The 24,989-nt window shown below is 46.0% G+C and overlaps 1 protein-coding gene across 1 annotated transcript in view; it reads left to right on the top strand.

The window, feature by feature from the left end:
* Positions 1–24,989, top strand: part of TPP1 (tripeptidyl peptidase 1) — a 109,907-nt gene that overhangs the window by 756 nt on the left and 84,162 nt on the right. Inside the window, exon 2 of the mRNA XM_078658753.1 lies at positions 24,637–24,720. Within this exon, the coding sequence (XP_078514879.1) occupies positions 24,637–24,720 (84 nt within the window). The remainder of the gene's footprint in view (positions 1–24,636; positions 24,721–24,989) is intronic.

Genomic DNA, 24,989 nt, shown 5'->3' with positions numbered 1-24,989 from the left:
CACCTCAGCCAACAACACTCTATTTGGAGGACAGGGCATGCGTGACACTTCAGCCAATAGCTCTTTATCTGGGGGACAGGGCAAGCGTGACACCTCAGCCAACAGCTCTTTATTTGGGAGACAGCCTGACAGGGCATGCGTGACACCTCAGCTCTTTATTCGAGGGGGATCTGAGTCCGTCTAGGGCCTGATTCCAGGTGGCACCCTACACTGTGAGCCCTGCGCACACACCCGGGTGCCCAGGGTTCACAATCATAAGTGATGCAATGTTCACTGCTCCTGGTAATTACAGGGCGTGATGAAGCGTGCACTCTTAATTAAAAGGCGGGTCAACCCTGCTGGCATGTGACACGGGTGACCGGTCCAGTATTTTTGGGCTCATGCAGATTTTGATGTGGTAACCATATTATCCCCCCACACACCCCTAAAAAAGAAAGTCAGTGTGATAATTAACACCTCAGTTCTGGATGTTACCAGGAGCACAAATTATTGCATCCAACATTGACCGCTTGAAAAACGCGTTAAACAAAACTGAAGACCCCAGAAGGCGAGGTCTGCTACCGAACAAGCCAGGAGTGACTGTGACTCCTGGCATCGATCATGCCTTTGGGCCTCTTGGCGCTTGAGGACGTAGCCTACAAACGTCGGGCTTTTCTACGCCAGATGCGTGACATCTATCCAGGTAGTTTATCTTCATTCTGTCAGTTGTTTTATGGTCGTTCCTGTAAGACTACAGGCAACAGATGATGAAAAGTATCAGCATCTTTAGCTAGTTGGTCATCTGGGTGTATGTTAAGATCTCACAAAAGCACCAGCTTGCTCGAAATCAGGAGACAGGGGGCCTATGAACTGGTACACATTTGTAAGGAGAGTGCTGTAAAACTTTAAAGGTAAGTCATTTTTTCGTCTGAGAATGGGGGAAATGTAACCAGAGACCTTAGATTTATCTTTAAAAGTACTTGAATCTTCATGCCTTCTTCATATGAATCAATGAGGTCAACAGAAGGAACGACCAAAGAGATTTCCAGGGTGGATTCGCTCTTCAGACATATTTTCGTGATAAATATGCAATCAAAATTAAACTCCTTATTTCATTTAGTTCAATGCAGTGTTTGGTAATCAACCAAGCTCCTTTCTTTACTTCATTTCGGCCAATGGCCATACAAGCAATCCAATTAAAATAATTGTAAAAGGAAGCACAATACAATGTAGCTGGAGCATAAACAAATACAGCGCCTAAACTATTTCTACAAGTATCACGTAGACAAAAACCTATTATGTTAAGTCATGCCTAAAAGTCGGTTTTATACATGTCGTGCTGTGGTGGTGAGGGTGTTGGAAAACTTCGGACCAGATAATACACTTTAAAAGCGGGTACCTCGATAAAGACCGCTAGGTGTGAGCACGCTACATTTAACACACAGGGCACAGGGATTTATCCAGGGTGGAACAAGATGGTACGGATACAGGAGTACAGCTTGGGTTACGCACCTTTCCAGCCGCACAGGCAGCCTAACTGAGTAAAGTGAGAGTGCTTCAGCTTACATTGTAACTTAAAACAAGTTGTAAAACCATGATGCGCGAGAGGGAGGGGATATACATTAGACAGAGAGCAAGGAAAGGGTAAAAGAGCCAATTTTTTGTGAATTGGCCATGTGCGGTCCACAAATTTCAACAATGACCCGGGGCGTGTCCGGTCCGCATATCCGTATCGCTGCTCTGTATTGGACGACTCCTAAAGACGCCACAAAGGAGCAATCCAACGCCTTCGCTGCTTATCACACCTTGAGCAGGAAAATAGATGATCATCAGTTTCCTGAGCACTTCTGGAGACAGGACATTTTGTTTCCACCTTGTTGACTCTTCCGTTGAGCGGTAATGGAAGCAAGAAGCAAAGAGCCTACCCTGAGCCTTCTATAAAGGGCTTTTGTGGATGGAGACTCGATATCATTCAACTAGTTTTCAAAATAAGAGGTGGGCTTGAGTCCAATGATGCAATCGGAGAAGTGTGGCTCACTGGTTAGAGGCAGCAGACCCGTAAGCAGAGAACGGCCCGGGACCAGGGTTCGATTCCCGACGCGGCAGGGTCGTGGACCAGGGTCAGCGGACTCGATAATTCTCGCCTCGGTGCCTACTCTAGTCAGAAACCACACTCTGCAACTCTGGGCATCAGCTTGCCTCATCTTCACAACGGCCCCCCCAGATCGCCGGGGATGCTTGGTCGCACCTTAGAGATACCCATCAGGGACCATCTCTCAGGGTGAGCCAGGACGGGTTCCCCAGTGGTTGAAGCGTGGAGATACTCCTCCGGGAGTCGATTCCTAGCGCTATATAAACCCACAATTAAATTAAAGATGGAAGGCTGCTGGGGATGTCCCTTTGTCTGATGGAAGGCTGCTGGGGAGGTCCCGTTATTTGATGGAAGGCTGCTGGGTGGAAGGCTGGTGGGGAGGTCCCTTTGTCTGATGGAAGGCTGCTGGGTGGAAGGCTGCTGGGGAGGTCTCTTTGTCTGATGGAAGGCTGCTGGGTGGAAGGCTGCTGGGTGGAAGGCTGGTGGGGAGGTCCCTTTGTTTGATGGAGAAGTGTGGCTCACTGGTTAGAGGCGGCAGATCCGTAAGCAGAGAACGGCCCGGGACCAGGGTTCGATTCCCGACGCGGCAGGGTCGTGGACCAGGGTCAGCGGACTCGATAATTCTCGCCTCGGTGCCTACTCTAGTCAGAAACCACACTCTGCAACTCTGGGCATCAGCTTGCCTCATCTTCACAACGGCCCCCCCAGACCGCCGGGGATGCTTGGTCGCACCTTAGAGATACCCATCAGGGACCATCTCTCAGGGTGAGCCAGGACGGGTTCCCCAGCGGTCGAAGCGTGGAGATACTCCTCCGGGAGTCGATTCCTAGCGCTATATAAACCCGCAATTAAATTTCAATTAAATTAAATCAATCGGTCATTTTGACAAACCCGCCTGTTTGGAGAATTTACCCTCCTCAGGCTCCCAGTAGACCGTCTTCACGCTCATGTTTGTGGAAGATGGAAAAGTTTCAGGGGACAACCAATACTCCTATAGATCCATAGAGTATAGGGACTGTTTTGCAGAGTCCAACCAGCAGTAACGGAACACCTCTCTCGGATTTATCGAGGACATCTCTTAATCCCACCCTATATTCTGCCAGCTCCTTTGTAGACTAAATCCATGATCAAAGCAGAATAGGCTTCAGATGCTCTAGGGGTGCAATAGACCGGAAGCCCAAGTCGTGTTTAGAAATAAGTGGCGTACTTTTGGCAATTTAAGGACTGCTCTTTAAAATGTATTCTCCGCCACCTCCAGGGCTTTTAAATCCGCACATCCCCAGAGTTTGGCTCCCTATGTAGCAGCAGCTACAGCTTTGGCCCTCCAGACCCTTTAGAATGGGGGACATTGGATGGAATGAGGGCTTGTTTGCAAATGTTAGTATTGCTGCCACCCTGTGCTTTAGTATCGGAGTACTTTTGATAACCTGGTAAACCGAAGTATTTGTACTACAGAGGCGAATGCCAAGATAATCAAAATCTAGCACTTTCTCCAGCTCCTCCTTACCAATATCATTGATCCTCTGAAGCCTCTATGGGGTGGGTGGCCATGAATGTTGTCTTGCTCGCATTGATTTCCTGTCCATGATCCAGACAGAATTTGTTAAACTTACTTAAAAGGGTCTCTAGGCCCTTGGGGTTTTTGATACTAATAAAGTATCGATCTCAAATAATTGGGCGGGTATTTTAGTTCTCTCTAGAGCCGGAGAATCGTTATCACAACCCAAGAGGTAGTCGATGCAGCCATTTATAAACAGCAGTAACAATGTGGGGGCAAAGACGCATCCGTGCCGGAGTCCGTTTGCAACCTTAAAGGGATCGGTGTTTTCCAAATTTGTAAAAGGCATACAGTTGATGGACGGAATGCAGAACAAATCAAAGCATTCACCCCAGTCAAGAGATTTGGGTTAAATCCATCGTTCTTTTGCTCACCATGCCATCCCAGTTCAAACCTGGCCATATGCAAATCAGTCTTTACCCTGTGCCTCATGGGAACCGTCCAGCCCGAACTGCCAAGCCCTCCTGAACCACAAACAAGCATCCTAGGACCAGTTTCTGGGTTTTACCCCTCATCAACCAGGATAGCTTGAATCCAGTGGCACGGTGAGCCCGGGACCCGCATCAGGGCATACCTGGCGCACTCAGGGCAAGAAAGCAAAAGGCACACACTTGATGGATGGAATGCAGAACAAACCAAAACTTTCACCCCCAGTCGAGATCTGTGAGGACACATCCTTGCGGAGTCCTTGCAACCATAAAGGGATCTGTGTTTTAGACATTTGTACCCCATCTGACTTGCGCAAACTGATTATGGTGAAACCTGGCAAATAAATCAAGAAGAGGGCGGGGAAGCCCTAGGTCACCGCCGTCTTGAGATAACCAAAAACAACATAAAGGCTACCCCTTTTTATGTCTACTTCTTTCCACCTTATTAATTGAAACCTAATAACCTGGTCAATTGTGCTAATTATGGGGCAAAATCCAGGTAGGGTTCCCAAATTGCTGGTTCAGACATAAAAAGGTCCATCGGAATTCGATCTGGCCCGTGTGCCTTTTCAGCTTTCTTTAACCCAGATCTTTTGACTGGGGCAGAATGTTTGCATTGTCAGCATTTCGTCCATCATTTGTTTGCTGTAACACTTTTCGCCCTATGTGGGATGGGTACGCCCAGATGGAGTCCCTTGCCGACTGTGCTACTGGATTCAAGCTATCGTGGCTGATGAAGGGTGACATACCCCGAGACCGGTCCCAGGATGCTTGTTTCCAGTCCAGGGAGGACCTGGCCTGGCAGTTCAGGCTGGGCTGTTCCCATGGGGCACAGGGTCAAGACTGATTTGCATATGCTGGGCCCAAACTGGGGTGGCGATCGATGGATTTAACCCAGATCTCATGACTGGGGGAGAATGTTTGCATTGTCAGCATTCCGCCCATCATTTGTTTGCTGTAACACTTTCCAGCCTTCTCAGTCCCTTCAGTCACCGAAAATACCCATCCATCTTTAATAATATCTAAGCCAAATGGAGTCTCACAAGATGTGCGGGCAACATAGGATCAGGGGAGTCGAGATTCACAAGGGTTAGAGGGGGGCTACCTAATAAAGATTTGAAATGATTCACCCAATCTAGTGGGTGATTGTGTACTTCCAGCTTCATCCTATATGTCTTGGCCCCATGTACTATTATGTGCCAGAAAGCTACCTGGTCCCCTGAGCATGTTGCAGACAATATGTCATTCCAAATTGCTGTGTCCCAAGTCGATTTTGCATGTTTGGGGACTAGTTTGTAATTTTCTCAAGCCAACTTTATATCCTGTGAGCGTCCTCTTATAAGGGCGCTCAGGAGACTGCACTTATCTGACCTCCAAGTACTGTCGTACTATGTGGGATTGGCCTTCTGGGGGGTGATTCTTGTGTGGGGGAGGTTTAGTGAGGAAGCTCATTTTAAATTTCTGAAACCATTTGGTGTGAGCATCCATGATCATGTGGGGCACCTCCTCTGGATTACCCATGTAAAATAGGAGAGGCACTAGGTCATTATAGAGTGAGGCGTGTTTGGACTCATTGTCCTCAATGTTCTCCAACTTAATTCTCCTCCAGTTGTTACTGACTTACCTCCAGGCAAACGAGGGGTCCCACTCCCACTCCCCCCCGTTCGTCGCCTCCACAAAGGGAGAGGCAAAGAGGGAATTGGTCACTCTCATATCTAGGCAGGACTTTCCCTTTTCTATTTCCCCCCCTAATCCTGTTTGGGCTCCAGAGTAGGGTGCTATTCGCCTAAAAGTGCTTCAGCACCTCATCAAGGGTAGCAAGCGCTATATAAATGCAAACCTTTTTCCTCTTTTAACCCTCCGCCATCCTTCTAAATCCAAATAACAGACTAACATATCCACTGCTCAAATTAATTTCATATTTTGCTATACTAATTCACCACTAATCCTCTATGGGTTCCGGAGTAGCATGCTACTTGCTGAAAAAGTGCTTCAATGCTTCGTCAGGAGTAGTAAGCGCTATACAAATGCAATTGCAATACAGAGATAGGTGGTAAATTGGTTGCGGGGTGCTGTTTACAACATAAAGGTGTGGTTTTGGTTGAACTATGTTCATTTACATACGCGAGCTGTGATTGTGTGCAAAGTGAGGTGTTCTGCGCCTACTTTTGTCTGCTTCCATCTTATTGCAGGTGTGTTGCACGTGTGGAGCTGTGGAGGGAGGCAGTCTGAGTAAGATGATCTGTTGGTTCAGTGGAAGATGGTATTTGAGGATTTCAGGGAGTGTTGCGGCAGCTTCGCTTTGCAAACCACATGACTTCTAAGCCATGTTGAGTGATTGTGCCAGGAGGACTGGTTGTCATGTTGAGCTGGAGTAGATATTTGTGTTCTGTTGAGGGTACAAGTGGTGGTGGGTTGATGGCTTGGCTTCACCCATGCTTGCTGTGGGGGTGTGTGCTGTGCCTCAGTGCACCTGGAGGTCTTCCTGGCGCCTTCTGATGGAATGTAGATATTGGGGGTGTGCCATGCATCCTGGCACACTCATTTAGGTCCTTAAATATATGTAGAGTAGATCCTAGAATGTTGCCTTATCTTGGCCCCGTACCGCCTCAACCTGGAACAGCGAGCAGTCTTAGCATGTCTTACTTCACGCTTCCCTTTCTTCTTACAGTAGCCCCACAGGAAGGTGTAGACATGACTTTGTAATTGGAGAATGTTTAGCCTCTTTGGTCTGATTCACCCTGGGGTCTGGCTGACCCTGGGGTCCGGCCCACCCTGGGGTCTGGCCCACCCTGGGGTCTGGCCCACCCTGGGGTCTGGCCCACCCTGGGGTCTGATTCACCCTGGGGTCTGATTCACCCTGGGGTTTGATTCACCCTGGGGTCCGGCCCACCCTGGGGTCCGGACCACCCTGGGGTCCGGCCCACCCTGGGGTCTGGCTCACCCTGGGGTCTGGCCCACCCTGGGGTCTGGCCCACCCTGGGGTCTGGCCCACCCTGGGGTCCGGCCCACCATGGGGTCCGGCCCACCCTGGGGTCCGGACCACCCTGGGGTCCGGCCCACCCTGGGGTCTGGCTCACCCTGGGGTCTGGCCCACCCTGGGGTCCGGCCCACCATGGGGTCCGGCCCACCCTGGGGTCCGGCCCACCCTGGGGTCCGGCCCACCCTGGGGTCCGGCCCACCCTGGGGTCTGGCTCACCCTGGGGTCTGGCTCACCCTGGGGTCTGGCTCACCCTGGGGTCTGGCCCACCCTGGGGTCTGGCCCACCCTGGGGTCTGGCCCACCCTGGGGTCCGGCCCACCCTGGGGTCCGGCCCACCCTGGGGTCCGGCCCACCCTGGGGTCTGGCCCACCCTGGGGTCTGGCTCACCCTGGGGTCTGGCCCACCCTGGGGTCTGGCCCACCCTGGGGTCTGGCCCACCCTGGGGTCTGGCTCACCCTGGGGTCCGGTCCACCCTGGGGTCCGGCCCACCCTGGACTCCGGCCCACCCTGGGGTCTGGCCCACCCTGGGGTCTGGCCCACCCTGGGGTCTGGCCCACCCTGGGGTCTGGCTCACCCTGGGGTCCGGTCCACCCTGGGGTCCGGCCCACCCTGGACTCCGGCCCACCCTGGGGTCTGGCCCACCCTGGGGTCTGGCCCACCCTGGGGTCTGGCCCACCCTGGGGTCTGGCTCACCCTGGGGTCCGGTCCACCCTGGGGTCCGGCCCACCCTGGACTCCGGCCCATCCTCGTTCTGCCCCTGAGACGATGGATGGTGAACCCTGGTGGGCCAGAGGTTGGTGGAGCCCTTGTAACCTTCTGCCTGCAGGCCTGGTCTTTAATGGCGCTGACACAGGATGTCTCTTGGCTGTGATTTTGGAGGAATGTCTTATTATTCATCCAGCCTAAAGTGATGCTTGACATCTATTCCCACGCGGTGAGTTTCTGCCCTGCGTCTCATGGTGCAGCGTCCTGGGCTGCAGGAAGGGGACGGGTGGTCCTTGCATCATGGGGGCCGGGGTCCAGAGGGGGCGAGATTCTCTCTTATGTTATGAAATGTATAGAGCGCAGAGGTGAGGATGCGAGAGGAGCTACTGCTCATTGAAAAAGCCATGTCTTGACTGCCCTTCTAAAGGACAGGGGGTTAGGAATGTTTCTGATAGAAAGTGGCAGAGGGTTCCAAAGAGTGGGTGCAAGCACCTTGAATGAGCGCCCGGCATCTCCGGATCGCGCGCGTCCGATGAAGGTCTGCAGAGTGAAGAACACCAGTGGGTCAGAATGGAAGGGGGAATCGCCGGACCTAAGCCTGCAATAATTTTGTGTGTAATGCAAAGCGCTTTGAAATGTAATCTGCTCTACAGGCTGAGGGAGGCCTCTGTTCCTTGGGCACGAGGAAGCAAAGACCCGGACCACTGCAACTCCTGCTTGCTTCTCTGTCTGGGGGTCCCCTCGGGTCTGGATGTTGTCGGGTAGTTTAGAATAATAGAAAAGTTTATACCATAACAATACATTTTGTAAAATCAGGCACTACAAATGAAACTCTTAGTGTTTACCTGCATTTTGATTTTCTGAATCAAAACTTTCCGTTTCAAGTGCAAATATTTTTAAAATTTAGACATTTTAACATACACAATGTACAATTTTAAAGCGGATCAGAAGCATTTGTTGGGCCATGTGACGTGTTCCTCCCCGATGTTCTAGTGTTGTTCTGTGTTGTGTTCGGGAGAGCCCTCTACTGCAGAGTCGACCGTCCCGTTTCCCTTTTCTGGGCAAGGCACAGGGTTACATTTCAGTGCATGTGTTTGAGCCAGAAGGAACTTTATTAGTTGGCAATTCATTGGAGTGTCAGTTGGATCTAAGGTCGCCATGATCGCCGATCTGCACGTTCTTATACCTCTGGAGTTCATAACTTTTTAAAAATAGATTCGGACAAATGCAGACAAGATGGATAAAGTCCTCCTTGCTACTACCACATAGTCTGCAGTCTTTGGACCCGTCATGGACCCAGGTTGGCTGGTCCATGGTAGATGGAAATGTACCCAAACATAGGGCCATTAGCTGTAATTTTCTGTGGACCAGAAATTTAATTGTTAAGTATGGAGCTGGAGTGAGTCATTTATAGTTGGATATTACCATCCAAGCATGTTTTCTCTTGGTAAAAGTGGTTTTGTCAGCTAGAAGCGCATGCTATTTTGCTGATTTGTTATGGCTTGCTTAAAGGCCAGGTAAGGCAGTTTGGTTTCCCAGAGGTCTCTTGTGCGGGTGTCTATTAAGGCTTTATTTAGGAATTGGTTGTATGGGGACTTTACGTCATTTTCTATTTCGTCCCACAAGGCCTTATTCAGTTCCGAGGCTGCTGTGTTCTGTTTCAAAAATACCAATGCTTGATAGTTGCATACTTTCTTCCCAGCGTTTCATTTAGTACTCCAAATTCTAATCTGGTCTGCGCTGGTGAAGCTCCCTGATCGATTTGGAAGACTGATTTATAGATTGCCATCTGTACTTTGTTAAGCAGGTCCACGTCTTTCCCATAGAGGGCTGTGCTGCCATATGATAGCGTATAAAGCATTTTGGCTTTTATTGTTGCCAGTAGGGGTTTGTATGATGGCCCCTTGAGCTTTTTTGTTAGGGACCTGAAGGCGAACAATAAAGCGTTTGCTCTCTGGGACATGTAGGCTTTTTGCTGCTGGTGATTGTGCCGATTATCAAAATAAAATCCCAAGTACTTGTAATTAGGCACTGCTTCTGTCTTTCTTCCCTCCAATTGAGTATGTTGATTGACCGTCCGTCGTCTGTTGATGAGCATTGTTTTGCTTTTTGTGGTGTTTACCTCCAAGTTGTTAATGGTTATAAATTCCGCAAATCCCACAAGTGACCTTTGAAGGCCGATCTTGGTTAGGCTCATCAGTACGACATTGTCCACGTAGGATGGATGGGTTAGAGGTAAGGTGGCTAATTTGGGTGGATGGGATGTAATCTTGTTGAGCCTTGGCACAAGGTCTGCCATGAAAAGATTGAAGACATGAGGGGCCAGTACACAGCCTTGCTTGAGCCCTTTGCTGGTTTTGATCTTTCTTGATAGCCGTGCTCCGTCCCCCAGTTTTACTTCCATCCATGTGTTGGAATATAGGTGCAGTATTCCTCTGAGTATTTTGTCCGGGATATTCCAGCTACGCAATTTCCCCCATAGGATATTTCGGTCTACGCTGTCGAAGGCCGCCTTTAGGTCAATGAAACAGAGATGCAACTACTGTTTCTTTCGTATATATTTGTCGGCTAACAGTGAGAGTGAAAAGATGTTTGTCATTGTCCCGCTCCCTTTTCTGAAGCCTTCTTTGATTAGGCGGGATTCGTTTTGTGCTATCGGACCAACTAATCAGTACTTCAAGGAATAATGATGCATAATACTTTGCGTCTACGTCCAAGAGAGTTGTCAGTAAGTAACTTGCTGGGGATGTTCTGTCTCCTCCTTTGAAGAGCGGTGAGATTGAGCCTTGCCAGCTTGATGGAATTAGCTTTTCTCTCTCTACCTCACCAAATAGTTTTTTTAATCTTCCACTCCAGAAATCTGGGTCCGATTTAAAAACTATTGGGGGGAAGCCGTTTGGACCTGGGGCTACACTGCCACGGCTCTTCCTAAGTATTATTCTTATGTCTTCATCACTGAAGCCTGGGTGTCCGAGTGTCTGCTATCGCATATCTCTCCGTTGAGTGTGCCTCTTCTAGGTAGTGCAATGTTGACCATTGACCCATATCTGGGGGTTGAACTGCACTGCTTTCTTCACTCTGGTATGCTTTATCTGTGCAGAGCGTTATATGTCGACGACAGGTTAGGGAGCTATTTGTTCTTTGTGTGGCCTTATTGTTGTTAATTTGTTGTTCAAAGCATACCTTGGACAGGTCTTGCGTTCTCAGCCCGCATTCTAGATATTTCGGAGGTGTTACGTCCATAAATCTCTTTATTATTAGTGCGACCCAGTCCGCTTCTTGGACATTTGATGTTATTGGGTTTGCGGGATGGTTTAGCCCATTGATTATTCTCCAAAGTGCACTTGAGGTTGGTGTTCTTTGCCGTGCAGAGTAATTTTGCCCAAAAATCATCCTTCAGAGTTCTTTTGTATTCCCACATTGCATTTTTGTGTTTTTTCTTGAGATTCTGCCTTTGGACTCAGTCTTTGGATGTCATGGTTATTTTTTTTAGAGCTCTTGCATTTTTCCTTATCTCTAGCTTGAGTTTGACCAGTACTTTCGGGAGTGGCATATTATGTGTTGAGGCCCGTGTTTTTTTATAAGAAGCGGACATGATTGTTGTTAACTCTTCCGTTAAAACTCTCCCATTTTTGAATCTGGTTACCTGTGATTGTTTCACTACCTATTTTTATTCCCTGAACTTTTACCTGAAGGTATACAATGTTGCCCATTATTCTATTCAATCGTTTCAGGTTAGTTGAAATGGAACTTTCTACAAATATCTTAGTGTTATGATGTTTAATAGACTTTAGATTGAAGTAAATATGCTGGTATTAATGATCACTTTTTGATGTAAATTCAATTGAAAATTGCTGAACGAAGGGTAATAATGGAAGTGATACTGCTGTGTAGTCTAGTCTTGATGTTGTCGACCCTCCCAGATGAGTATACTGTGGAGGGTTATCGCCTGTAATTTTCCTATTAAGGAACCGTAGGCCCAGATATTCCAAGGTTGTTACCAGATGTTGCCCTGCTGGATCATAGCGCTCTGTTTTGAGTTGGTATTGTGGTGTCACATTCCAGAATTCATTTTCTGCAGCTAGCTTTTCGTCCTCATCTGGGGTGTGGATTAAATTTGAGTTGAAATCACCTGTTAAGATGACTTCCCAGGTAGGATTGTTGTTTCGAATGTCATTAATTGTAGTTACTAGCTTGTTTAACTGGACTTGCTTCTCTTTCACGTAAGGATGTACATAGGTGTTCACTAGTAATACATGGGCCGCTCTGCCGGGAAGAGCCATTTGCCCCTCCCCTGTGGACTGCTTCCCCCTTATTGTTTATATTTACACTTCAGCCTCCAAGATGTAGTAGAATCTTTATATCAGCGGTAGGGGGTGGACTCTTATCTACCCCAACTGGGAGTTTCCATGTGTCATTGCCTTCTGAGGTTTTAGTTGATTCCTCTTGGTTATTGCCTGCGTTTTCAAACTGGATTTGGTCATTGTTTCCCTCATACCATGCTTTGTGTCTTGCTTTGTCTGGGGTTTGATTTTTCTTTACCTTGTGCAGTGCATGTTGGCCCTTCGGACCGCTTTTCAAGTTTGGCGTTGAGATTAGGTCCATACAGCATAGATTTTGTATTGTGCCCTTCCTTTTTATGTTGTGGGCTTATCTCAGAACTGCGTGGACGCCCTGTGTGTTCGCTTTTTTGGAGGGAGCCTGCGTTACCTTTGCGGGTGCTTTTTTCTGCGACGCCCTCTGTGCGAGTCTTGCTCTGTTGGTTTTTATGTATGGTCTCTCTGTGTAGCGTAGCCTGCGCTCGTCCTAGGGCTTGCAGCTCTATCCCTTCTGTCTCCTATGGACTCCGCTGCGTTGTACGTAGAGTGGTGACTTTCTTCCTTTAGGAGTAGATCATCCCTTCCTTTTTTTACTAGAGGCTGCTTTTTTGGTGACTCGATCAATAGGTCCATCTGGTCCACAGATAATCTTGTTGTATTTAGTGTGTGACCCTTTTTTAGCTATAGTGAATATGGGGAACATTTTCACCCCTTGCTCCGTGTTCCCTGCTGTTTGTTTATTCCATGCTTTCCTTTCACGTTTTTTTTTTAAGTTTAGTTAATGTAGTTTGATTGTTTGGGACTAATATGTTTGGCGTAGGACTTACTTTTTCCGGGTTCTTCACTTTTTGCTTTTCTCTATCTGACTTTTTGGGGGGAGAACATTATGTATTGTTCTCAACTACTTTGTGCGTGGAAGGAGGCGAGCTTGATTCTCTGAATGCCAGTATTTGTTTCATAAGGTTGGGAAGGAGGCTCAGTTTGTATATATTTGGGCCACAGGAACAGGGACTTTGTTCCAGTGTGTATTTTGATTGGGCTGTTATTATCAGTTTGTCCAGTTTAGTGTCTATCCCCGCGATGTAGTAAGCTATGGTATTCATTAAGTTTATTTGGACGTCCATTTTATCTGATTGCCAATTTACTGACTTTGCTGATGACTGAAGGGTTTCTATTACTGATAAGAGAAGCTCCGGTTGGGTTACGCTGGTGCTATGTTCAAACTTTTGATGAGATAAGTAGTCAGCACCTTCTTGATGTGGCGAGCTGTTGATGGAATTTGGAGTTGATGTCGTTCCTGCTCCTGTTTTTTTCCGGTGTTTTTTCGTGGCTCTTCGCCTGGATGGAGTGCTCCTCTTCGTTGAATCCGAACGTTTTTTTTTTTGCCGCTGCTTTTTTTACTTTGGGTTTAATTTTGCTTGTGTCTTGTGTCTTGTGAAGACTCTTTGTTTACTATTGGGCTTGATGTGGAGCTTAGGAACTTCAGCCATGAGGTTTTGGAGTCATTCAGATTGTTTGGTTCCATTATACTTGTCATTTGCACCTTGTGTATTTGAGCTTCAATTCTCCATGCCTCTTTGGTAGATGATTTGTGTCTTAGTGACTTTGTTATGGGGCTAGGTGATGTGAATTTTGTGAAGAAAGTTAGTGCTGTTGTAGGTGTTGCATTAGATTCTAGTCGTGTTTTGCTTTCTCCATGCATCTCTCCTTCCTTCCTCCAATTACTATCTGTGACAGGATGAGTTGTTGCTGCTGTTACCTGAGTTTTACTCTGGCCCGATGCTGAAATTTATCTTATACTCAGCTTTTCCGAGGAGGTAACTCTCCACTGGTTACTCTCGCCAGTTTCCTTATGCTGTTGATTGATTGCTGTTCTGTCGTCTTGATGTGGGCTTTGGCAGTATGAGGTGATTTGGTCCTCAAAGGGTGCTATTGGGCCCCGGGATGGCTGGGGGGTTAAAGAACGTAATGCGGTTGCTGGACATTTGTTGTAAACTGCCTTCTCGGGAGTTAAGGGAGCGGGCGGGCCTGGCAAAACTTGTAGAGTCGTGAGGAGGGTGGTCCCCTGTTTTTCAAGAAGAAGAAGGCCTTGTTTATTCCTGGTTTCTCTCTTCTTTTTTGTTCTTGTTCATGGTTGCGATTGGGGAGATTAGTGGACTTTGTGCAACTGTTGATGTTCCTTTTTTTGTTCGGATTGAGTTATTGGATGCAATTTTATTTTGTCTTACGTTCCCCTGGTCGATGCTAGGGGTTTTCTTTGCCTTTAGGGTATTTCGAGGCTGCTTCGGTGTCCGCCTGACCCTGCCTGATCTCATCCTACGTGAGCAAGTGGCTAAGTTATGACTATTGGTTTTCGGCTTTGAAGGTTCTTTTTTGATTTTAGTTTCCTTTGTCAAGATCCTAGTATGGCTCTGCACGCCGAGTTCCGAAATCGCTCTAATTCACTTTACCCCCGCGGTCTCTTGCCCAGCAGGCTTGTGGGGGAAGTGAAGAAGAGAGAAACACGAGCTGTGAGCAAGATCCTCAGCTCAGCAGCGACAGCGTTTGTCTTGGAGCGGTGGTGGTGTATCACGGCGTTAGAGACTACGTATCTCAACGGCGGTACCTCTCCCACTGATGGCTATTCGCGAGAGTTGGACTGGATCAACACTGTACCCCTGGCCCACCAATCCCAGAGCCCTGACAAAGAGACCCTTCTGATGTCAAACTTAGCAAACTCAAGGCTCCTTAAACACTCACCGGGGCTCTGGTGTGGCTTGGATGGGCTCAGTCGATTTTTTTTGGGGCAGTCCTTTGGTGTTAACTTCACTGGGGGGGAGCAAAGGGGGAGAGCAGGTTGCTGCACTGACCTGCCGGGAATGGGAGACCGTGGCAGACGACTGCAGACCACCGCCACCGAAGCCTGCAAGCTCTTTTCAGATTCGGCCCACTCCAGCAAGCAGCGTGTTCTCCTCCTCCTCCTCCGCTGTTGGCTGGTCCCTTCTCTCTAATTTAGACAATAGGGTAGGATGAGGCGAACTCTCGCCCCAAGTCAGATGCACAGCAAATAGAAGCCTTCGTGGCTGTTCAATAGTTCATCCATCATATGATACTCTGTAACCTTTTCTGCCAATATTGTATTCTGTATTTTAACTTTTTGGTCTTTCCAGTTTATTCAGTACTCCACACGCGGGATAGGTTGCCAATTTTCCAAGCTTCTCATGCATAAACTGTGCCCATCCGGGCCTCTCGCTTAAACACGACAGTAGCAAGGGTTCGTTCCACGCAGTGTTTATTTTAAAACCCAATGCATTTCGGGGCTGAAAGCCCCTTCGTCAGGGGACACTATAAAATAACAATAAACACATGTCCCTACTTACAAAACTCGACACTATTATGACATTAATTAATGACATTTTTTTAAAACAGTATATCATGTGCATCAACGTTAACATCTAATAGAATCCATCATCTGTGAGTTACTAATTAATAGCAAGTAAATGGTTTAAATAAACATGGCTACCTGTTCACTAGACCCTCCCTTCATTATGCTGCTCGAAAATATTTTACTGAATGTAACATTCGATCTAAACAGAGCATATGGAACAATTCACCCCTGATCAAAGTGTAAACCTCTACTCTCCACCATAATTCGCCTAGTGTATACATTGCCCTTGGTTTTCACATTACCTTCACGTTTCACCCACAGCTCTAGAGCACAACGCTGTGGGTGAAACGTGAAGGTAATGTGAAAACCAAGGGCAATGTATACACTAGGCGAATTATGGTGGAGAGTAGAGGTTTACACTTTGATCAGGGGTGAATTGTTCCATATGCTCTGTTTAGATCGAATGTTACATTCAGTAAAATATTTTCGAGCAGCATAATGAAGGGAGGGTCTAGTGAACAGGTAGCCATGTTTATTTAAACCATTTACTTGCTATTAATTAGTAACTCACAGATGATGGATTCTATTAGATGTTAACGTTGATGCACATGATATACTGTTTTAAAAAAAATGTCATTAATTAATGTCATAATAGTGTCGAGTTTTGTAAGTAGGGACATGTGTTTATTGTTATTTTATAGTGTCCCCTGACGAAGGGGCTTTCAGCCCCGAAATGCATTGGGTTTTAAAATAAACACTGCGTGGAACGAACCCTTGCTACTGTCGTGTTTAAGCGAGAGGCCCGGATGGGCACAGTTTATGCATGAGAAGCTTGGAAAATTGGCAACCTATCCCGCGTGTGGAGTACTGAATAAACTGGAAAGACCAAAAAGTTAAAATACAGAATACAATATTGGCAGAAAAGGTTACAGAGTATCATATGATGGATGAACTATTGAACAGCCACGAAGGCTTCTATTTGCTGTGCATCTGACTTGGGGCGAGAGTTCGCCTCATCCTACCCTGTTGTCTAAATTTGAGGGCCACAGGGCAAGGCTCGATGTCAGGCTGCACGCACTCTTACTAAATGATGGATACAAATTGTGGAAAAGGATTATAAAGGTGTGCATCCCGATATCCCCGAATTGTTGGTCCCTTCTCTCTGCCACACACTGTTGCCTGTTGCACACTGCTGCACACTGTTGCTTGGGTTCGCAGCCCTCAACCCTCCCTGCCCGGATGGTTGTGCTGCAGCACGGCAGGAGCGGCTGATCGGGGCACTCCGGGGGGCCAAAAACTCACTGCCGCCCAGCCGCGATTGACCGCCGGCCGCCCGCGGCTCAATGGCTCACCCGGCCCCATGGGCGAGGCAAGACCAGCAGGAGCCGGGGGCAGGGGCCGGGAGCCGCGAGCTCTGTGCAGCGAGAGAAAAAGTCACCAGGAGACGGACCCGGTACCGTGAGGCAGTAGTTCTCCCCACTTCCTCTGCTGCTCGCTTGCTGAAAATCGGCGGTAAGCACGAAGAGGTGGACTGGCGTGGTACTACCTCCTCAGCTTACGGAGAGCACCTCCGCTTTCCACTGCTGTTCTCCAGTCGACGAGAGGGCGGCCTTGTGTTTCTTCCAAGGCACCGGACTGCAAGTGGCAGGAGACCGTGGACTTTGTACTTGAAAGAGGGGCGACAGGTGTTGGGGGTATCCATAATGTTTTAAGTATAAAGAACATTCAGATGGACTCCTCCCCCCCTCCCCTCCCCTTAACCATTGGCACACAGCTTTATTTTCTGGGGTGCCTGGTGACTTCTTAAAGGGCGGACTAAAAAGTGGGGACCAGGTTGAATGAGAGAGGGAGTGACTTGAGCGTGCCAGACTGATATGGCCTGCACCCCGATCTCACCAGCACGTCCTTTCATCACCGCAGAGACGCCACTGCTGTTACCAGCAGCTTCAAGACCATAGTATAAGTCTTCATCCTATTAAATGTTTGAAAAATGCAGCCTGTGTGAGACCAATTCAGTAATCCAGAATCAAATTAATATCACACTCGTCCTTGTTACGAACAAAGCCAGCGCTGTCCTCCGTGAAGCCCATATCACCCCGCCCTGAGGTGATCCCACACACCGATTAGACCAGCTCCTCCTTTGGCTTCTGCTACCATTCTTAGGCTGACGTTCCCCACATATCTTTCCACTTTTCTCTCTTTAAAATTACAACTCAACACAGTGAGATAATAAATCTTTAACTTAAAATCATTTTTATTCATAACAAACTTAAAAATGCAAACTCTGGTAAAAAAGAAACAAAAGTTATTTTAAAAGGCACAATTTACAAATATTATCTATTCTCTTGAAACATGCTATAAGGATTAAGGAATTATATTAAACTAAAATATTTTCTTTCTTGCCTTTGCCAGAGCAAAGTCACTGATGTAATCACCAAATGATAAACTGCGTAGTTTGTCGCTTTCTATGCACATGAGACTGAGGGAACATAATTTATCTTGAGTCACTGTTGTTCTAAATTCATTTTTTATCCTCTTCAGCTGAGAAAAAGATCTTTCTCCAGAGCAATCTTCAACCATCATACTAAGAAACAATCTCAAAATTGCTTCTACATTAGGGAATGCTGATTGGACACGATCGTTAAATATACCCTATACAGATCCTCATGTGTCAGACTATCTTGTTCCGCTGAACCATGGGCTTGACTATGTCTAACATATTGATGAAAATGCTTGACTTCTCCTACAAGATTCATGTCCACATCTTCAGGATATGTTTGGCAACAAGCACTAACTCCTTCATGAATCTCCTTCTGTAGCTTCTAGTTTTGTTAAGAATGAAAACATTTTTGCAGCATCATTGTATACTGAGGCCCTCTGTGCCAGACTTGACTCTAATGCATCCATCACAGGTATAAATGTTTTGATTCTGAACTAGTCTCTTGGCTCAAGGTTCTCTAAAGCATCATCTTAATCATCATTGATATGCCTTTTTCTATATCTTCTTTTCTTGTAATCAACATCAGGCACGTTTTTCTTTGCTTCTTCTTCAAAATGAAAGATCCCTGGAACCTTTAACAAAATCCGAAAGTGAAGCATACAATTTCCTACATACATCTTGACTAATTTGGGGGTCTTGCAGTGATTGACTAGTCTTGTGAAATTCATCCAGCAAGTATCTCCACAAATATAACAATACCATAAATTCAAACTCCTCTATTTTATTCAAAATGTTTATGGCTTGATTTCTTGTTTCGCCTTTCTCTGTAGTATCAATATGCAGCTGATGCAATGCAGAAATTATTCCATCATAACTATCAAGTATTGCACTTGTGGCCATTGAATGTGCTTCCCATCTAGTCTTTGACAAAGACTTTGGAACTTTTGAATCATCTTTGAAGAATGACAACAGTACTGCCCATCTATGTGTAGATGATGAAAAGAAATTATATATTTCTTGAACAATTCCCAAAAAGTTTACTGCATCTAAACAACAGTCAACTGCTGCTCTACCAGCAAGATTCAGGGAATGACCAGCACATGGAATATACATAGCATACTTGTTAATCTTCAATATTATTTCTTGCATACCCTTGTATTTGCCAGACATATTGGCAGCATTTTCATATGACTGGCCTCGACACTTACTAAAATCTATTTTGCACTCATTTGTAAGGTAGTTGTGCACCATCTTAGCCATACTTTCCCCCGTGTGGCTACCCATCTCTAGGAAAGTTAGAAAACGTTCAATAGGGAGCCCATCATCTGGTGAAACCTACCTCACAATAACAGTGAGCTGATCAATATGGGACCGGTCTGGAGTTGAATCTACAGATAAACTGAAGAACCCTGCAGTTCTTAAATCATCCAAGATTGAGTCTCTTACTTTATGTGTCATAATTTGGATAAATTCATCACATATTGTTTTAGAAAGATAAGATGTGACACCTGATCCTTTATTCCCAAATGTTTTTATATGGCTTGCTAGAAAAGGAACACATTTTGCTATAAGTTCGAGTAATCCAAGGAAATTGCCATTGTGAGGAGAACCAAATGTTTCCTTATCTCCACGCTCTGCCATAGTAATTATGACTGCCACAACTCGTTCAAGAACATTTTTCCAGTACTGCCGTTTATTATTTATCTGTTCTACTAGTTGGCAGTCAATTGTTGAGCCATGTTTTCTTGTAAGATAGGTTACCGAAGCTGTTCTATGGTCTACAGAGTTTTCATGACTTTGAACTAAATAGGTGTTGCGCCAATCACAAAATCCATCGGATGATAATGGTGTAGAAGAATTTGAAAAGAGTTTACACACGAAACAGTATACACGACCAGTTGCTGGCGAATATACTAACCATTCTCTGCAATATTTTTCACCATTAGCCCGTTTGGGATAGAACAAGCTTTTCGAGCAATATCTGTCTTGGTTTGCAAAAAGCTTCTTTGATTTTTCAAATGAGCCATTTGAGTGCTGACATTCTGACTGACCTTTTTCTACCCAGTATAAAATCTCATCTTTACCTAAATCACCCCATACCCCAACATCATTCTGTTTGTTTTTTGATGCTGAATCTTCTGTGCTTGTACTACTCTCTGGTTTATAAATCTTAATATTTGTTGCTTCATTCTTTGAAGTAGTAGATTCTATACAACTAGATGCACCAGGCTCTGTATCAGGAATAGGGTGAATATCCCGTGACTGACTCACTGTGGTAGAGGCTTTTGGTTCATCAGGCCCCATATCTATCTTCTCCTTTGTTAAGAAACTATCTCATTTTGTTAACTTGCTAAGCTCTTCTTCAGCTCTCTGCTTCTTTTTCCTCTTTTGAGATCCACTTTTAGAACTTCTGGTTGACATCTTGCAAACTGTGGGCAGAATATTTAATATAACTATAAACATACTACATTTAAAAGTAATATAATGCTTGACATTTTTTTTCATTGAAAATTTCCTGTGATATTACCACTACTTACCAGCAAGCGATATTTTTATAATAAATAAACATGCAAAGAGAAAATTAACAATATCCTCGCAAGTTTTAATATTAGTTTAATTAATTAAATTAACGAAGAAAAAAACAATTAACATATACATTAATACTTAATTTAATACAATCAAAACAAAATATGTATTTTTAATGTGCAGTTCTTTCAAATATATATTTAATAATAACAAATTGTAAGTTTATATATTAAACTTACAATTTGTTATTATACTTACAAAAAAAACGTTAAAAATATATATGCTATATAAGAGCAGGCAAGCACTTTGGATTTAACATTGGCGGCCACCGTGTTAACGGAAAGTGCCTGGCTGTAAGGACCTTTGATGTTAACCTCTGCTTCCACCATACTTTATTCTTTAACGCATGGCAGCCAATGTTAAAATCCAAGGTACTTGCATGCACTGAGCCGCTTTCACCGACTACTACGCAAAGGCAAATGAAAGCGTGGTTAAGTCAGTGAAAGCGGATTAGTGCAGGCAAGAAACTTGCATTTAACATCGGATGCCCAGTACCTAAAAGGACTTTTAATTTTAACGTTGCCTGCCCTTGCGCTCTATTACTGAAGGCAGATCTAAAGCACAGAGGCAGCCAACGTTAAAATCAAGGGGCCTTTCAGGCATTCCTTCGATTTTATCAACGCTGCTACGGCTGAGTTAAAGGCCCACTTACCTCATAACTGCCCGATTTTACAGACTCTGCAACTGCTCGATTAGGGGCCCACTTAACTCACAGCTGCTCCGGGAGGCCCAGATCGAAAACAAATGCGAAGTGCGGTTCCAGGCTGCGATGTACTGTTTCAGGCTGCAAATGGCGGTGCCAGCCCGGAAATGACAGGTGGCGCATGACTAAGAGGAAGAACATCACATTCTTCAGCCCGCCCCGCCCCAGCTAAGCTCACTTCAGCCAATCGGAGCAGCTGGTTTGTGTGAGGGCGGGCAAGGGCGATTATAGCTGTGAAAGACAATGAAGGATTACAAAATACAATGCTTATAAAGCCTTATATGACGTCTCGATAATTAGTTAACCGCGCAAGCTACTCTCAGAGGGTCGGCGAGCTACTACCGGTAGCTCGCGATTGACCGGTTGGAGTTGGAGACCCTGTCCTGCCCTAGGCAAATAGCGCTTTGTTCTTCGAAAAGACGCGCTAAAAAAATTCGGTGAAGAGTATGGGACATCCCGGACGTGCAAACAAAGTTGAGTATGCTACAGAAATGTAGGCATATCCCTGCGGCGGGCACACTGGATCAGGTTCGAGGGCACCAGGAGTGGTGCGACGAATTCCAATAAAGTTCAAATCAAAAAGTTATCTTTTGAAGTTTTCAATTTATTATCCATTCCATTCATTCCTCATGGCAATTCATATTTTCATCATATGAAACATCACGGTAAGTAAATGATCATTATATGACGCTGGATTTACTCCAATGCATTTCGGACTGGAGGTCCTTTGTCAAGGAGCGCTACAACAGAAAGAATAAACGGGATATCAATCAATGAGGGTCCTGGATAAACCAGGCTATGGCTGTTAAATGATCTCATGCACTCATGCATTCATGCACTTAAGAGACCCAAATGGTGAAAGAAGAGACTAGGTGGATATCGTGAGGAAGGAGGAGTTCTAATGGTGGCGTATTTAGTGAGTGGGCGGGTGAAGGGAACAAAGCTGATGTGTCCAGGTTGGAAAACGAGTGAAAGAAACCGGGCTCGTGACTTTAACAAGTTAAAAGAGAAAAGGACGAGTAAGACGCAGTAGATGCGGTGCGGTGCGGTGGAGTTCAATGAACGGGCTGCTCAGTGTTATCTGAGACTTATGTCCTTTGCGAGGTGAAAAACGGCTGCAATTATAAAACACTTACTTAGGATATCAGCGTCTCATGGCAGCATGAGGGTGTCGGTTCAATGGCTCCGCGGAGTTGAAGCGGAGTTTAGGTAGGGAAAAGGGTGATGGTAATCAAGGTAGGACTAGAAAGGAAGTGTAAAAATGGAGGTGGGACTATCACGGGGGTGTAGCGAAAATAGAGAATCTTAGGCGGCCATATTGGAAAAGGGTTAAAACACGGAGAGTAACGTACATGGAGAGTGAAATTGATAGCCAACAGAATTACAAAAATACAGTGCATCAAAGAAGTCCATTACAAATAGCAGCTTAATTCAGTGCGGTCATTGAGACCGGCCGGTTTCTGTGACTGGAGTCTATAGATCCAAGATGTTTCTCGTTGGAGTAACATTTTGTTGTTGTCTTTGCCTTCAACTTTTTGGACCAGTTCAAGTACTAAATATCTCAACTGTGCCACGCTGTGGTTGGCCTCCATAAAGTGGAGGGCTACATTGGATTTAGAGTTTCTGGTACGAATGTTCATCCCGGACGTGCAGCATTGGGACTAATAATATTTTTTGGGGGCCCCCAAGAAAGTGGGGGCCCCAAGCTATAGCTTGTGTAGCTTATACGTAAATCCTGCGCTGCCTGGGCACCAGACACTGATTCTCAACTCGAGAAAGGTTAGGATTATCCATTTTCTTTAATCCTGTGCCTCTACCACTCTGTATCGCCATCTTCCTTACGCCTGACACTCTCTCGCCACTCAGGGCTCAAATTCAACTCACAATGGTGCCCACCAATTTCAACCGTCCTTCCTTGTTTAAAAAAAACAACAACTTTTTATTGAAAATTGAACAGGGTTCAAGGAAGGGGAGGAATGAAAAAGAAAGAGGATGGATATACAGAAAAACTAAACAATACTGCACCGAATGACAACACGTTATGATTAGATCAAGCGACAGTTTGGTTGAGTTACACAGCATTATTGATTTTCTGAGACTTTCTCCTCCTTCTGCATCTCCTGCTAGTTTTCCCGCACTCTTCGAGGGAGCTGTGGGAGTGTACACAACCCTCCCTGCACATTGTTCCATTTACCCCACACTTTCACCCATTTCCCGGGGCATCCTCTATTTGTGTAATCTGTCTTCTCTGCCACCGTACATGTGTCCATGTCCTTTTACCAGTCTTTAAGGCATTGCCACCCCACAATTGCGAGCTATGTTACGTTTGGCGACAACATGGCCCAATCTCATCCATACCTTACCCTTTGTTGTGATAACTGCTTCCTCCCATATGTTCAGGAGGCACCATTTTGGTGTTGGCTATCTCTTTAGGAGAGGCTAGCGCCGCAAGCCATTCATCCTCATCTAGGCCACCTACATCTGTTGCCCATTTGCCTCGTAATTGGGCAGGTTGTTTGTTTTTTATATCTGAGTAGGTTGTTTGTTTTTTATACTTGAGTGAGGTCGCTTTGCGGGTCATGTTTCTTTCGAGCAGACAGTCTTTGAGTGGTGATTATTCCATCCCTAAGCCCCATGCCAAATTTTGATTGTGATGTTCGTGGGGTTCTGTTGCTGCGTTTTCGAAGATGTAGCATATAGGGCTCTTAGGTATCCGCCGGGACGCATCACCCATCGGTCCATATGAATTGAAGGCTCATCGTCCGGCAGCGTCCTTCCTTGTTTGTCCTGATGCTTCCCACCAATCCAGAGCGTCCTTCCTTGTGCGTCCTGCTGCTTTCTGATCAATGTAATAACCTGATTAGGCTGAATTACAAAATAAAAACACAAACTCAACACAGAGGATGGAGTGATTTACTTCATCAAGAGTTACTGCAGCATGTCTACAACTCTCCAATATAGGGACAGTCCTCAACTTTTACCCTCCTTGAATGTAGATCAGCAGGTCCTATTTGTGATGAGCTTACTGGTCAACTCCTTGTAAAATTCCCAAGAATCCCTTTCAATCTCCCCAAACACACCCTACACCTTTACAGACACCAGGCTGGATGGCAAGACCTAGCACAGTACAAACTTCTCACCCTCTGGTTTGCAAAACCAAATTCCTCTCTGTTTGGTGACATTTATAAATGTACCAGCCCCTCATACTCAGAGCCGCACACCCATACCTGCTTACCATCCCCAAGCAGTACTGTGCCCCCTCAATGTTCAGTTTATATGTTGTTGTAGTTCTCCTTTTGGCAGCCACTGGACACTCTACAATTATTTATTTAATTTCTTCTTATGATTCATTTTTTAATAAATGCTCACTTCTTGCCATAACTTTTAAGACAATAGTTTATTGTTCAGAATCACAGGGTAAGTACATTTTATCCCTTGAAAGGCCGCTTGGTTGAATTTCTCCTTTGTCATTCGCAGGTTGGTTGCCCGTTGCATCCTGTTCGTGGCCTGCTGTGGAGCCGCTGTCACAGGCGCGTATCTGGAGCCGGACCAGAGTTTGGGGTAAGTGATCCGCACCGCTGTATGTGGGCGCGAATGGGGAGGAGACTGCGACCCATACAAACTATCCCAAACCTCACTACAATCTCAAGCGAGGGATGGATCTTGTGATGCCCCTGTCAGCTGATTGCTTCAGATGCTCTTCCTACTGGAGACGGAAAGAACCTATTGGTGGCGAGGACCTTTAATTCCCTCTTCTTGCCTCCCCGCCCCCTGTCTCCTTGCCCCTAGTCCTCTCCTTCTTCCCTCCTCTCCTTTCTCCTTCAGTGGCC

This window comes from Lissotriton helveticus, chromosome 8 (genome assembly GCF_964261635.1).
Source record: "Lissotriton helveticus chromosome 8, aLisHel1.1, whole genome shotgun sequence".
Lineage (NCBI taxonomy): Eukaryota > Metazoa > Chordata > Amphibia > Caudata > Salamandridae > Lissotriton > Lissotriton helveticus.
The sequence above is the reverse complement of the archived record's forward strand: the minus strand, read 5'-3'. Positions and strand labels throughout refer to the sequence as shown.